This window comes from Symphalangus syndactylus, chromosome 6 (assembly GCF_028878055.3).
Source record: "Symphalangus syndactylus isolate Jambi chromosome 6, NHGRI_mSymSyn1-v2.1_pri, whole genome shotgun sequence".
In the NCBI taxonomy this organism is placed as follows: Eukaryota; Metazoa; Chordata; class Mammalia; order Primates; family Hylobatidae; genus Symphalangus; species Symphalangus syndactylus.
The window spans coordinates 86,462,580-86,476,346 of record NC_072428.2 but is presented as its reverse complement, the minus strand read 5'-3'; the positions used below and the strand labels follow the sequence as shown (position 1 = coordinate 86,476,346).

Below are 13,767 nucleotides of genomic sequence, written 5' to 3'. Positions count from 1 at the left end.
ACTAAACAATGTAAAGTGAAATCTCACAAAGAATGCGCTTAACTGTTCCTAGAAAAAAAAATTACCTTCAATTATTTTTCTGCCAAATACATGGGAAATAAGCATTAGTATAAGGAATTTATAAACCCAAGTTGATTAAGAAATTAAAAAACAAAATAAAAACCAAGATCTCAATGGCATCTCTGCTTCCTTTAACTCTACATTGAAATTAATTTTACATAATTATGTTTTATATGCCTATACATTTTTTTCATGAACCAAATTGCATACATGCTTTTATAAGAGCAAATAAAAATTCAGTGATTCAGTTCTTTGTGGTTAACTAGGGATATAATTGATGATTTGTTTAGTTTACAACGAATCATACTTACCGCATCTTTTCCCTTCATTATACATTCTTCCATTTTTAGAGCTGTACTCGGCCAGTGTATCTAAATAAAAGATAATGTACTATTATGACAACTGCATATAAAAATAAACCACACTGAAAACCATTTCACTTTCTTCTATAGTTCAAAACATTTCCATTTTTTTTTTTCTATTTTCTGATAAGATACAGTGGGGCTTTGTGTTATTCACGCGATTATTTGCATAATTAAGAAACGTATCTCTGGGCTTTTACTTTATGATAAATCCTTTTTCTTCTGCAATATTTTTGAAGGCTCACCTCAAGTCTTGGCCCTTCAGAGGACAGCCATGCCTTAACCAGCCCTTTCCCATATTAAACCTGACTGCTCCTCCAACTCAGGCACCTCCTGCAGTTTCTTGTGTTTTTACTACTTAACACAGAACTTCTGTGTGGTGCGCTCTCCGTAATGTTTGCTGCATACAATGATTAAAGGATGAATGACTCTTTAAATGATGACTTACAATGTATCACCCAGTAATACACCATACTGTCTCTTTGATTATTTATTCATTTATTTATTTTTATTTTTTTGAGGTGAAGTCTGGCTCTGTCACCCAGGCTGGAGTGCAGTGGTGCGATCTCGGCTCATTGCAACCACTGCCTTCTGGGTTCAAGCGATTCTCCTGCCTCAGCCTCTGGAGTAGCTGGGACTATGGCACCTGGCTAACTGTTTTGTATTTTTAGTAGAGACAGGGTTTCACAGTGTTAGCCAGGATGGTCTCGATCTCCTGGCCTCGTGATCTGCCTGCCTTGGCCTCCCAAAGTGATTTTTTTTAAAAAACATTGTTTAACTCTACCAGTTTCCAACTGGATATCCAAAAATTTTCATTGTTTTTTAAGTTTGTTGGTTTCTTCCTTTATACATTCCTTAAAACTTATATTTTAAGTTTGCTGTTTTATTCTCTGATAAGGAGAACATATCGAATTTTTCTTTTTCACCTCCAATAGTATCTAGCACTTTCCTGAGACCACAAGCAGAAATCAGTTATACTTGTTAACTGGTTCCACAAATTTCTAATTGCAAAACTTATTTTTGGAAGAAATTTTTTTCTTTATCACTTTCTTTCCTTTTCTCAGACTCCTTTTGGTCCTCTTTTTGCTTTATCTATAGAATTGATTGTATGTGCCAGGCATTGTGTTAAGAACTTTATTTTATTTTTTCCTTCTTTTGCTTTATCAACTTATGTGCAGAGGTTTGAGTTCGTTATATTACTCAATTCATGATTCATTTTCATCAACACTCTTAAAAGGTCCCTGTTTTATTTTAGTTAATTATTTATTTCCTTCTTCCCACTCCATGTTTTATTTCCATCCTCCAGGAGGCAACTATTGTATCCTGTTACCAAGTGCCTTCTTTGTATGTACTCTTTTAAAGTGTATACTATTGCTTTTTGTGCATATATTTCTAATTTATGTAAATAGTATTGAAGTTAAATCTCATCTTTCTTATGTTTTTCACTAAGAACTGGGTTTTTGAGTTCCCTCAATAGTCCTATGCACACATATAGTCTGCATTTCTGAGTGTTTTGTAATGTTAAGGTGTGGTTCCCCCACATTTTCTTATCAACTCTCCCAGCGATGGATACCCAGATTGCTTCCAAGTCTCTTATGACATCAAACAAATTGTTACTTTTTTGTACATGCTCTTTTTGGATCTGTGTAAGAAAATCGTTGGTATATATATACAACATAAGAATTACTGGGTCTCAGGGCAAGTAAGTATTGCATCTGTGAATGTAGTTCCGGACTGCTCTCCAAAATGGCTACATGTCTATACCAGCAATCCATTCCCCCATACCCTCACTTAGCATTATCAAGTTTTCCAATTTTTGTGTCAAGTGCTTTAAATACAATATCTAATTTAATCCTTACCACAACTTTATCAAAGAGATGCTATTACTTTGGGAGTTTCTTTTAAAAATTCATATTTATCTGTGGAAACCCACATTGCAATAAATCTATAGGTGGAAACAAAGGAATATGATCCATTTGAGTAACTGTAGCAACTGCTCAGTTCCCAAATGTTTTTGTGGCTCAAGAACTTAAGTCTCCTACTTAATATTGTTTATCCCCACATCTGCTGGATCAATCACCTTCCCTCACCAGAATGAAAAAGCTCAGTCCACCTCCTTTCTTAAGTTCCCTCGGAATTTCAAGGGAGCACCATCTGATGTATCAATTTCATGGGCTTGGCTGGTCAGGTGATTTATCTTGGAGAGATGGTGTTTCTCGCCAAAACACTCTGCAGTTTTTACTTAATTGCCTCCATTGAAGCCAGATGATATGATTAGGCAACGTGTTCCCATTCAAATCTCATCTTGAATTGTAATTCCCGTAATCCCCATTTTTCAAGGGAGAAACCAGGTGGAGATAATTGAATCATGGAGGCCGCTTCCCCCATGCTGTTCTCGTGATAGTGAGTGAGTTCTCACAAGATCTGATAGTTTCATAAGGGGCTCTTCCCCCTTGGCTCGGCACTTCTCCTTCCTGCTACCTCGTGAAGAAGGTGCTTTGCTTCCCCTTCAGCTTCCACCACGATTGCAAGTTTCCTGAGGCCTCCCTGGCAATGCTGAACTGTGAGTCAATTAAACCTCTTTCCTTTAAAAATTATCGAATCTCGGTAGTTCTTTATAGCAGTATGAAAACGGACTAATACCCCAGGCTACCTAAGAATTTTTCTGATTCCCTTTTGTAGGAAATCACTTTTTATTGTCAAGTTAACATTTTGATGAAGGAGTCAAATAACACAGCCAAGCAGCATGGGCCTCTCAAGATATCATTAACATTTTTACAAACAGCCTCTTTTTCCTCAGTAGGCTTAAGAGTCCTCAGAGACCTTGGTTGAGAAGGATTCAGGTACAGCCTTTTCCAGTCCAGTGTCAAGGTGTACTGTTGTTAGACTGTATTGCTAGGCCTATGACAGTAAGACAGACTCTTCTCCTGTCTACAGCTGTTTGTTTGTTCCCTTAAAGTCTCTATTATCTTCTGCCTTCCCTTCCTCTATCCATCACCATCCCAGCTTATGCTCTGTCAGCCTGGAAAGATATTCTGATTATCGAACAAAATATTAGATGTTGCTGATTGGTGGTATTTTTTACTTAGTGGCAAATTGTAATTATTTTTTAGGCTAGGAGCCAACATTTAAAAATTTAAAAATCTTGCATAAAAATCCATATTTCTGATTTCCCTAGAAAAATATGACCAAATGCAACACTAGGCATGCATTCCTGTGTGGAAATATTCCTCTGGCGTTGAAATGGAACAAATATTCTGATTTGTTTCAGACTTTTCTTTTACATGAATGATTCCTACAGGCATTTTAGTTTCTAAAAATCTCACGTTTGTTTGAATCCTAAATATGTTCAAGATTCAGCTTTTTTAGGACAGGTGTGGTGGCTCATGCCTGTAATCCCAGCACTTTGGGAGGCCGAGGCGGGTGGACCACCTGAGGTCAGGATTTTGAGACCAGCCTGACAAACGTGGTGAAAAATACAAAACTAGCCAGGCGTGGTGGTATGCACCTGTAGTCCCAGCTGCTCCAGAGGCTGAGGCAGGAGAATTGCTTGAACCTGGGAGATGGAGCTTGCAGTGAGCCAGGATCCTGCCACTACACTCCAGCCTGGGCAACAGAGTGAGACCCTATCTCAATTAAAAAAAAAGGAAAAATAAATAAGACTTAAGCTTTTTCTTAAAGCCATGCCCCATAAAATATCAGGTAAGGCATGCAAATCCCAGAAGTGAAAGAGGCTTGTCACTTAACTTATACATTATGTAGCCAAATCCAATTCCTGATACATGAGTAATAATGGGAATTTATCAAAGTGATGATAATAGCATTTTATACTGATAAATGCTATCTGATTTACTTTATTATCATAGAAACAAGCACTCTATGGCTTGAATTATAGGTATAAAATACTACTTCGATGTTCTTATTCATTGGTGCAATGAGCCCCAAGCAGCTTTTACTAAGAATATTCAGCATCAGATGTTCTTTAATTTTCATAGTGCATTGTATAAACTTTTAAAGGAAAACACAGTTTTGGCATATAAACTTTAAGTGAAAACAGTTTTGTTGTTGATGTTGCGACACAAGAAAAGATAAACAGAGAAAAATGGTGATATAAAAGAAAACCAACCTTAAAGCAAAAAGCACACAACATCCTAGAATAGATGTTGATGTTAGCAATGAATCCATCAGTGGGTCATGCATGATTTAGGAAAGATATCAGTCAATATCTAGTTACAGTGCAGCTTTGCATACACCTGAGGGGAGTCACTGACCCCCCTATAGGTCGAATCCTAGAAGTGAAGCTGCAGAGTTTATAAACTTTACCTGATCTATTATTTTGGAAAACCATTCTTGAACTGAGGGATAGATTTTAAGAAATAATTTGTAAGACCCATTCTAATTTGAGATTCAATTTGATTTGGGAATTATGATTTCACTTTGGATGTATAAATTCAAATGGATATGCTAGAACATGTGCATGTATATATAGACTATGTATACAAATCTGTACATTTTATTATATAATAAAATACAAATTCATTTAGGATTATCTATCAGGAAAGATTTTCATGACTAATTCCATTATCAATATGACTAGATTAGATAATACCTCATCCATAATTCAGAATAATGCAGTATGTTTATAACATAACTTATGAGATACAGGCTGGGCTTCTTTTTACAATATCAGCATCCCTTCTTACTCATTTTTCATTATTATGTAAAATGAAGACTTCTTTAAACTTTAGTTTTACTGCATATTATTCTGTATTCCCCTAAATAATGGCTTCAAAATGATCATTTCCAGTTAAACACACTGTTTAGGGGTTAATTCTCCATAGCATTTTTATACATCTTTTGACAGCTTTTGTTCCAGAGTATCTTTTCAAATAGGCTGAAAAGATAGAATCTCCCTCCAGGGCAAATGGAAGATTTGTTTCCTGACCAGGATAGTAAAGACTGTATCTCCCTCTAGACAAAGTTTAGACAGTTTTGCTAACAGCCCCCTTATAAGATTGGGAGTTTCCTAAGCTTGGGGTCCCTCAGATGCGACACGTATCCACTGAGTGCAGTGTCTACCTAGGCTGCCACGCATCACCCCCTGCAGGACTTGAGGGGCAAGGACACTGATGGAAACAAGAAGCTCTTGCTGCCTGCTGTGCCATGAGTAATAGTCTTTCGTCTCTGACCCAAGAGTCTAATGTTTTCTGACAGCATCTATGAAACTGTGACAGGCTAACCTGTCTTGAGAGCGAGATAAAATCTCAGACCCTTCACAGTTTTTGTCACAAAGATAAGATATTATGTGATGGTGAAGACAATAATGGCTTTTCTAGGATTGCCAGAACAAGCATTGTTCCTAGCAGCAAAACTAATAATGGCACTTGCTGTAAGAATAACAAAACTATTCTTTCAGGCACATTTCCCGAAGAGTTTCACAACAAAATCTTTGCTGATATTTTTTCAACAGATAGTATTTCTCGCTCCTTTGATCCCTCATAGTGTTCGTATTTTCTCTATCTAGGACAACAATGATTTGTGTACTTAATTTTAGCTCTCTTATTAGACTATAAATTACAGAGGGCAAGGCAGTGACTTATTTCTGTCTCACTACCAGTGCCTATCTGGCACAATGTCTTAAGTACAGTCTCTGCTTTTCAACGTCCATTGATTGGTTTGTATCAGTCAATATGCCTTTAATCACATTCTTAGTGAAGTCAATCTGTCAAAGGAGATTACAGTAAAGTTTGAGAGATCAGGTTCACTGACATGAAAATGCTGTAACATGTTAAATGAATAAAACAGGTAAAATTTTCCGGTTTAATCAGGAAGGAAATACTGTAGGATGTTAGCAATAACCTCGGCTCTGAAAGACTTGTAGGATTTCTGAGGAAAGGTAGACGGATGTTTAACAGATCACTCTGAGTAGATGGAAGAAAGACCGAAAATAAGTATGAATGCTCTCTACAGTAAAGTTCAACACATGGGGACCCTCCAAAGGAATAACAGAAATATAAGTTTACCAAAGTTTTTTTGTTGTTATTTTGGTTTGTTTGGTATTTTAAAACAGTTTAATAGGCTCAGGACTGCAACCAAACGTTAACTCAGGTGACAATATATGGCAAAGAAAGACCTCACTGGAAATGGAAAGTTATTTTTAAAGCCATCACGTAAAAACATTCTGCCAAGCTAGTAAGGGAAATGATTTTCTTCATTTGTTTTGGCAGTCAGGATGCCTTTTGGTTCTGCTCCAGAGTTTAGCATCAACAAAAACCCATAAAATTAAGCTATTTGTTCTGCACAAAACATTTGTAAAGGCAGTTAAACAACAGGGTGTAATGTGATTTCCAAAATCTCTGTACCAAAAAAGATACAAAAAGCAAAAGGTTAAATACACATCATCACAATACCCCTACAATATAATTTAATAATTCCACTGCGCATTAACCAGCCATTTACTATTCTTGCATATCTCAATGGAGAAAAATAAAGTATAAATTAAACTACAAGGTAATTTTTTTCTGGACTCCTTATTGAATCACATAATTATACCAGGATTAAGGATCTAAACAGCTTATTGTTACAAGATGTTATGACACTCAGAGATTTAGGAGAGTGCAAACAAACTAACGAATATGAAATAATTTTTTAACTGTCTAAAAATTAGATTACCTTTTTATTTAAAAAGAGTAAATCAGTTAATATAAGTCTATCTTCATAGAATAGATTTTAAGTGACTAAGCCTCTATAATTTTATCTTATATTCTCTTCCTATTTCTATTATTCTAATGAAAAGTGTTTGCCTATATTTGGGGTTTTCTTTCTGTATTTACATCTATGTGTGGCACCAATGTCCATCAATGTACATCTTAATTATAGATCCTATAAATATTATTAAAAACAAGAAAATATATTTTGAATAGAACACATTAAAATAATCTTAATGGTTTATAAATGATAATGTTTAACCTGACACACATTATCTGTCATTATGTTTATGCCTTTATACTTAATTATGACTGTCATTACTCAAGCAGTTTATATGCCAGAATTATAATATTTTGAACTATAGACAAAATTTGTATTTTAAAAAGCTTGCTCTCCTAAGCATTTGAACTAGAAAAATATGATAACTACACACAAACATTTGTAGCCTGATGCATGGCCTTTTGTATGGATAAAATTTACTCAACTGGTATCATTAATGTGAAATGCCATCTGACATTTATGTACAAATTGTACATAAATGCCTTCTCAATAAAAAATTAAATTCTAAAATACAAGAACTCTTTTTCACCTTTGATACAATAAAGTTGAATAAATGAGAAAGGCATAAATATTTTTATAAACAGAATTATCTAACAGAACTATAATATGTATAGATATCCAAATTAAGTAGTATAATTTTGGCTTTTTTTTTTGTTTTTTTGTTTTGTTTTGTTTTTGTTTTTTTGAGACAGAGTTTCGCTCTTGTTGCTCAGGCTAGAGTGCAATGGCATGATCTCGGCTCACCGCAACCTCCACCTCCCGGGTTCAAGTGATTCTCCTGCCTCAGCCTCCCAAGTAACTGGGATTACAGGCATGTGCCACCATGCCCTGCTAATTTTTTGTATTTTTAGTAGAGACAGGGTTTCTCCATGTTGGCAAGGCTGGTCTCGAACTCCTGACCTCAGGTGATCTGCCCGCCTTGGTCCCCCAAAGTGCTGGAATTACAGGCGTGAGCCACCGTGCCGGGCCCAATTTTAGCTTTAAATTACAGTAGTGAGAATAATTTTAGAAAAACAAGCTGAAATTTAGAAAGATAAAAACTATAGAACAAAGTTTCTAAAACAAAGTTTATTACCAAATATGAAATATTCTGAGTTCCCCAAAATATGGCTTAAATATATATTTTCATTTTTTATTTTTTCATGAAATGGAAAAAAAAAATAAAATTTTATACATTAAATAAATATTCATATCTTCCAGAGAATAATTTTGATTTATTTTTTAGGAAGTCTTAGTAATTTTCAAATGTGTACAGATTGCAAGGGGCTATTCATACAGAGCACAGACAGGATAATCTGTTACCTGTGATTGAATACTGGCATCTTCTGGGGCTCTCAGCCCTTATTGTAAGTAAACAAAGGGTGTACAGTTACATCTAATACCAGTCAGTGGTTCTTCTCTACTACTGTCACCAGCAACTAATTGTTCTACTAGTTCATAACCATTACTAGGGTAAAATGCAGCCATGCAAAGGGAGTAAGAGTCAAGGAGAAAGAAACATCTCATAACAAAAGCAGAACTAGCAAAACTAATGGCGCACTGAAGACCAATATGGGAAACAGGAAGTTGATCTCAAAGCAATAACCTGGTTCTCAGTGATGGCTTCTAACACAGATGTACCTGGTTTTACATTCTAACCGCTACTTACTGGCTTCATGGCTCTATTCTCATTTTCCATCCATTTATTCATCATGCTGCTGCCAAAGTAATCACTAAACTACAATTCTATTTTATGCCCATATTGAGAATCCACCAGTGGATTCTCCTGCATTGCCTAGAAGATTCCATTTCAACAGCATTGCAGTCAGTATTCTTCATGAACTAGTCTGTGGTTTCCATCCTTAACTCTTACTGCATACCCTCTTCCCACCCACATGTCCCCAACCCATCTATTTACTTCAGCCCAAAACATTAGTCATTATTCTATACTGCTCTAAAGTTTCTGTCCTTCCTACCCCTACTTTCTCTGTTCTCACTCTCAATCAAAATTCTATTATTCAAAGCCCAATTTAAATTATATCTCCTCCAGGAACCACTCCTCCAAAACTTTCTTAGCATTTTATTTGAACCTTTATTGTCTATTCAAATTGTGCCATCTATGGCACATGTATATCTATCTTGTCTATTGTATTGTAAATATTTTAGCATAGACACTGTTTTATTCATTTCTGCATACTTCATATCCCCATATATGTTTCTAGAACTTAGTTAAGTAACACCTAAAAATATGTAATACTTCTACCCCTCACTTTCTATGGTAGCACATTAGAATCATCTAGCTTCAATAATAACAATGAAGATAGTAAATATTAAGGCGGTGCTTACTATGTTCCAGGCACTGTTCTAGGCACTTAATAACTCACCTAATCTTCTCACGAAAGCTAAGAGAAAGATACTATGGCTATCTGTTCTTACAGTTAAGAGAACTGAGAAACAGAGCTGTGGACTAATTTGCCCAGAATCACTCATCTAATAAGAGGTAGTGTTCAGATGGGAGCCCTAACAATATGGCTATAAAATCCATGTTCTTTGCTATTACACTCTGGTCTCTGCTCTCTTCAAAAAGTCCTCTAATATAATTGAACTAAAATAAGTTAAAATAAAATAAAAACTAAAATTAACATGTTGGCTTTGTTAATGGATATGATTATTTGGATCATATTATATATATATTTGGAATATATCCAAATGGATATGATTAATGGATATGATTATTTGGATCATTATATTAACATTAATTATTATATTTTAATAATATTTGGATTATTAATTAATCATAATTAATAATCAAATTAATTTGATGAGTACATTTAATGAGTACTCTTACCATGCATAATATTCAGAGGAATTTTATTTTTGGTTAATACTAATTCTAGCTGACTAAATAAAATTATCACAACCACTATTTTAAAATGCCATTACAGGCTGGGTGCAGTGGCTCACACCTGTAATCCTAGCACTTTGAGAGACCTAGGCAGGTGGATTACCTGAGGTCAGAAGTTCGAGACCAGCCTGGCCAACATAGTGAAACTGTCTCCACCAAAAATACAAAACAAAATCAACTGGGTGTGGTGGCACATACTTGTAATCCCAGCTACTGGGGGGCCGAGGCAGGAGAATCAATTGAACCCTAAAGGCAGAGGGTGCAGTGAGCCGAGTTCGTGCCACTGCACTCCAGCCTGGGTGACAGAGTGAGACTCTGTCTAAAATAAATAAATAAATAAAATGCTATTAGTATTAAAATGTTTTAAAGTCACAGGGAATGTTTTTTTCTATACTTTTTTTTGTTTGAATTACAGATAACAGAATAGTTGTGTAAATAGTGGGTTGGCTGTAACAAAACACCAAGATATTTTGTAGTTATTAATTTTGTTTTTGGATTTCCATACATATATTTTTGATACAGCTAAAATATTCAATTTTCCATGAATTGCCTTTTTAGCTATTTAAAACTTAAAAATTTTACTGAATCTATTTAAATCTTCTTAGACTTAAGTTCAATTAAATTATACCAGCAACTGAAGTTTAAATAACTATGCATTATGTAGAAATAAAATTTAATTCTGCTTAATGAAAGCTCCTAACCAGAAAACCTAGTCATAACATAATAAAATGTCATTATCTCTTCTGGTCGCATCTTGAAATTACAAGTTATAAATAAATTGCAGGGAATGGGTATGAGAAGAAACATATACATTTATTTTCAAATTATCTATTAATAGATTGGATGTTCTTCCTCAATACAAAACTATAATTTAATAATTGAGTAGAAGTGAAAACCTAATGAGGACTCTTTTAATAAAAGAAAAATGAATGGCAATTTAAACATGAATATCCATGAATGCCAATCGTTAGAGCCCTTTCCCAATTTAGAGACTTTGAAGCTTATAAACACTTTTTTTTTTAAGAGACAAATGCAGATGTGGGTTGAATCTATGGTCAATCAAGTGAAAAATGTCTACGAGGATGTTTCGTGTTTCCCTTTCCAAGTATTCTATCCATACAAGGTCCTGATATTGTCACATTATGATCAGAAAGTCTCAGATGCTTTAATTTTTTACTTAGATAATAGTTTTCTTTAGTTCAGCCCAAGGTCCTTTTGCACTAAAGGACGCTAGAGAAAGCAAAATAAATAAATAAATAAATAAATACACCAGCAAAACACATTTTTTTTCAATTTCTTAGACTGTTAAATCAGAATTCGATTGAAATCAAAATTCTCATTTAAGAAGTCTTACATTATCTGGGGATTTTAGAGACTTTTAGATAGAGTAAAATGCAAAAACTATTCTCTTTGAGGAGGTGGGAGATTCTCACATTAGATAACGCAAATGGAGTTACTAAATTGGAAGTTTTAGAGCGAAGAGTATGCTTTTAGCATCAGCACTGAGTTTTGCAATTTATAGTGAGGGTTTAGGGTCTTTAATGAATGTTACATAGGTACAACAGAGCAGAAGTTCATTGGGAAAGAGTATTATCACATGATCTGGGAAAGGCAGTGAGTTAAAGAATTTAGAAAGCCAGGCCATTATCTAAAAACACTAATACAATACAATAAGTTTATTAAATTACAGATTCTTATCTATTTCAAAATTGTATGGAAAAATTATTCTTATAAGTGCGTATATTCATATAAGTTCTGGTTATTATTTAGAAAATAATTATTTAGTACCACATATAGGACCGGTATTTCCAGGACCAGCAAGGATACTTAATACCCCAGCATGTCACAACTCTCATGCACATTACAATCACCTGGGAGAGTTTCAAAAAGTACCACTATTTAGTTCTCACATCAGTTTAGAGGTAGACCCAAAACACAGATATTATTTACACAATCCTCAGGTGTTTACTAATGTGCAGCCATGGTTGCAATTACTGCCACACTGTGAAACAGGATTCTTACTGTTTGCCAGAGGAGAAGTGGGTAGGTGGTGGATAGGTGGCTTGGGATATAAGGGTAAGTAGAAGACAGACATAGTTAACCTAAACGAAATTCAACAATAACTAGTCTGAAAGTGGTTGTGATAATAAGTACAGTAAGATTTGCAAGAGGCCAGGCACAGTGGCTCACGTCTGTAATCCCAGCACTTTGGAAGGCCAAGGCGGGTGGATCACGAGGTCAGGAGATAGAGACCATCCCGGCTAACACGGTGAAATCCCGTCTCTACTAAAAATACAAAAAATTAGCCGGGCGTAGTGGCGGGCGCCTGTGGTCCCAGCTACTCGGGAGGCTGAGGCAGGAGAATGGCCTGAACTCGGGAGGCGGAGCTTGCAGTGAGCAGAAATCGCGCCACTGCCCTCCAGCCTGGGCGTCAGAGGGAGACTCTGTCTCAAAAAAAAAAAAAAAAAAAAAAGATTTGCAAGAAAGCAGACAGTGAAGAGAATAGATTTATTGCTGGAAGATGTTAGGATTAGCAACAGACACACTTTCATTGTTTCATTACATCTTCAAAGATGAACATAACAGTGCCTACTCTTAAGGACCCATCTTATAAGTAAACTGACAGCTGAACAGCCAATGTTAATACAATATGGGAATGAAAATCAGACCTTGGAATAAGGAAGGAAAAGGAGACCCTTCTCCAAATCTAGGTTAAAAGAGAAAGAAAATAGATTTTAAAAAATTGGATATGTTTGAAGGTTATTCCAGGGAAGGGGAGTTGTAAGGATACAGAGGTATGAAAAAGAGCAAATAGAAATGGTCTGACTAGCAATGTGTTACTGGTGGACAAGTAGAGATTAGGCTAAGAAGGTAGATGAGAATAAATCATGAAAAACTATTTGCTCAGCTCAAAAAATTTAGAATGCTTTCTAAAATGAAAATTATGGAGCAGGAGTTGTTAACTGGGGCCTGAAAAAAGAATTCAGGGAACGTCCCAACTCAGAAATCAGAAAAAAAAGTCATTATTGCATTAATCATTAACTTCTAACTGAAATTTAGCATTTCTATCAGATAATATCATATAAATGTAGACAGCAAACTATAGTAGTATTAGTAGTATCTGCGGTTTCATTACCAAGAGAAAATATATTTCAATGTTACTTTGGAGTTGTTGCAATTATCTGAAAACATCATTAACACTCATTATTAATTGGAAATGCGGGTGCTTATGAATGAGACCTGTTGCTAGGTTTTATCACTTAATATGTTAATAAGGTACATTTCATCATATCATAAATTGCCATTTTAATCATAATAGCTGTATTAAAAATATTTATAGTTTGATAACTTTATTTTAATATTTTACTTTGTAATTCTACATATTTACTTTATGCATTTAAGGGTCCCTAGGTTTTGCCAGACTGCCAAATGAATCTATGTCTCACAAGGAAATTAGGCACCCCTAGACAAACTACATTTGTTGTTGATTTTTGTAGAGAGAAAAAGAAGAAATAAGAATGCAGAAAAGACAGAAAATTACCAACTCTTAAGAAAGGTCAACAAGCTGGGACCCAGAGCATGGGCTTAAGGAGTGACATTTCATAAAAGGAGGGAGTACCGCCAGTATAACAAGGAGGTGGAAAACATCATGTGGAAACAGTAGATTTGGTGATGGGAGGGTGAGGATCAACA

At 35.1% G+C, this 13,767-nt stretch overlaps 1 protein-coding gene and 1 long non-coding RNA gene across 3 annotated transcripts in view; one reads left to right on the top strand and one right to left on the bottom strand.

Moving 5' to 3' along the window:
* Window positions 1–13,767, bottom strand: part of SEMA3E (semaphorin 3E) — a 277,698-nt gene that overhangs the window by 100,533 nt on the left and 163,398 nt on the right. For both annotated transcript variants that reach the window (XM_055283382.2, XM_055283383.2), the window contains exon 3: window positions 372–431. In XM_055283382.2, coding sequence (XP_055139357.1) covers window positions 372–431 — 60 coding nt within the window. The remainder of the gene's footprint in view (window positions 1–371; window positions 432–13,767) is intronic.
* LOC134737027 (uncharacterized) overlaps window positions 2,875–13,767 on the top strand; it is a 163,873-nt gene continuing 152,980 nt past the window's right edge. The window contains exon 1 of the long non-coding RNA XR_010121550.1: window positions 2,875–2,985. This is a non-coding gene — a long non-coding RNA (uncharacterized lncRNA). The remainder of the gene's footprint in view (window positions 2,986–13,767) is intronic.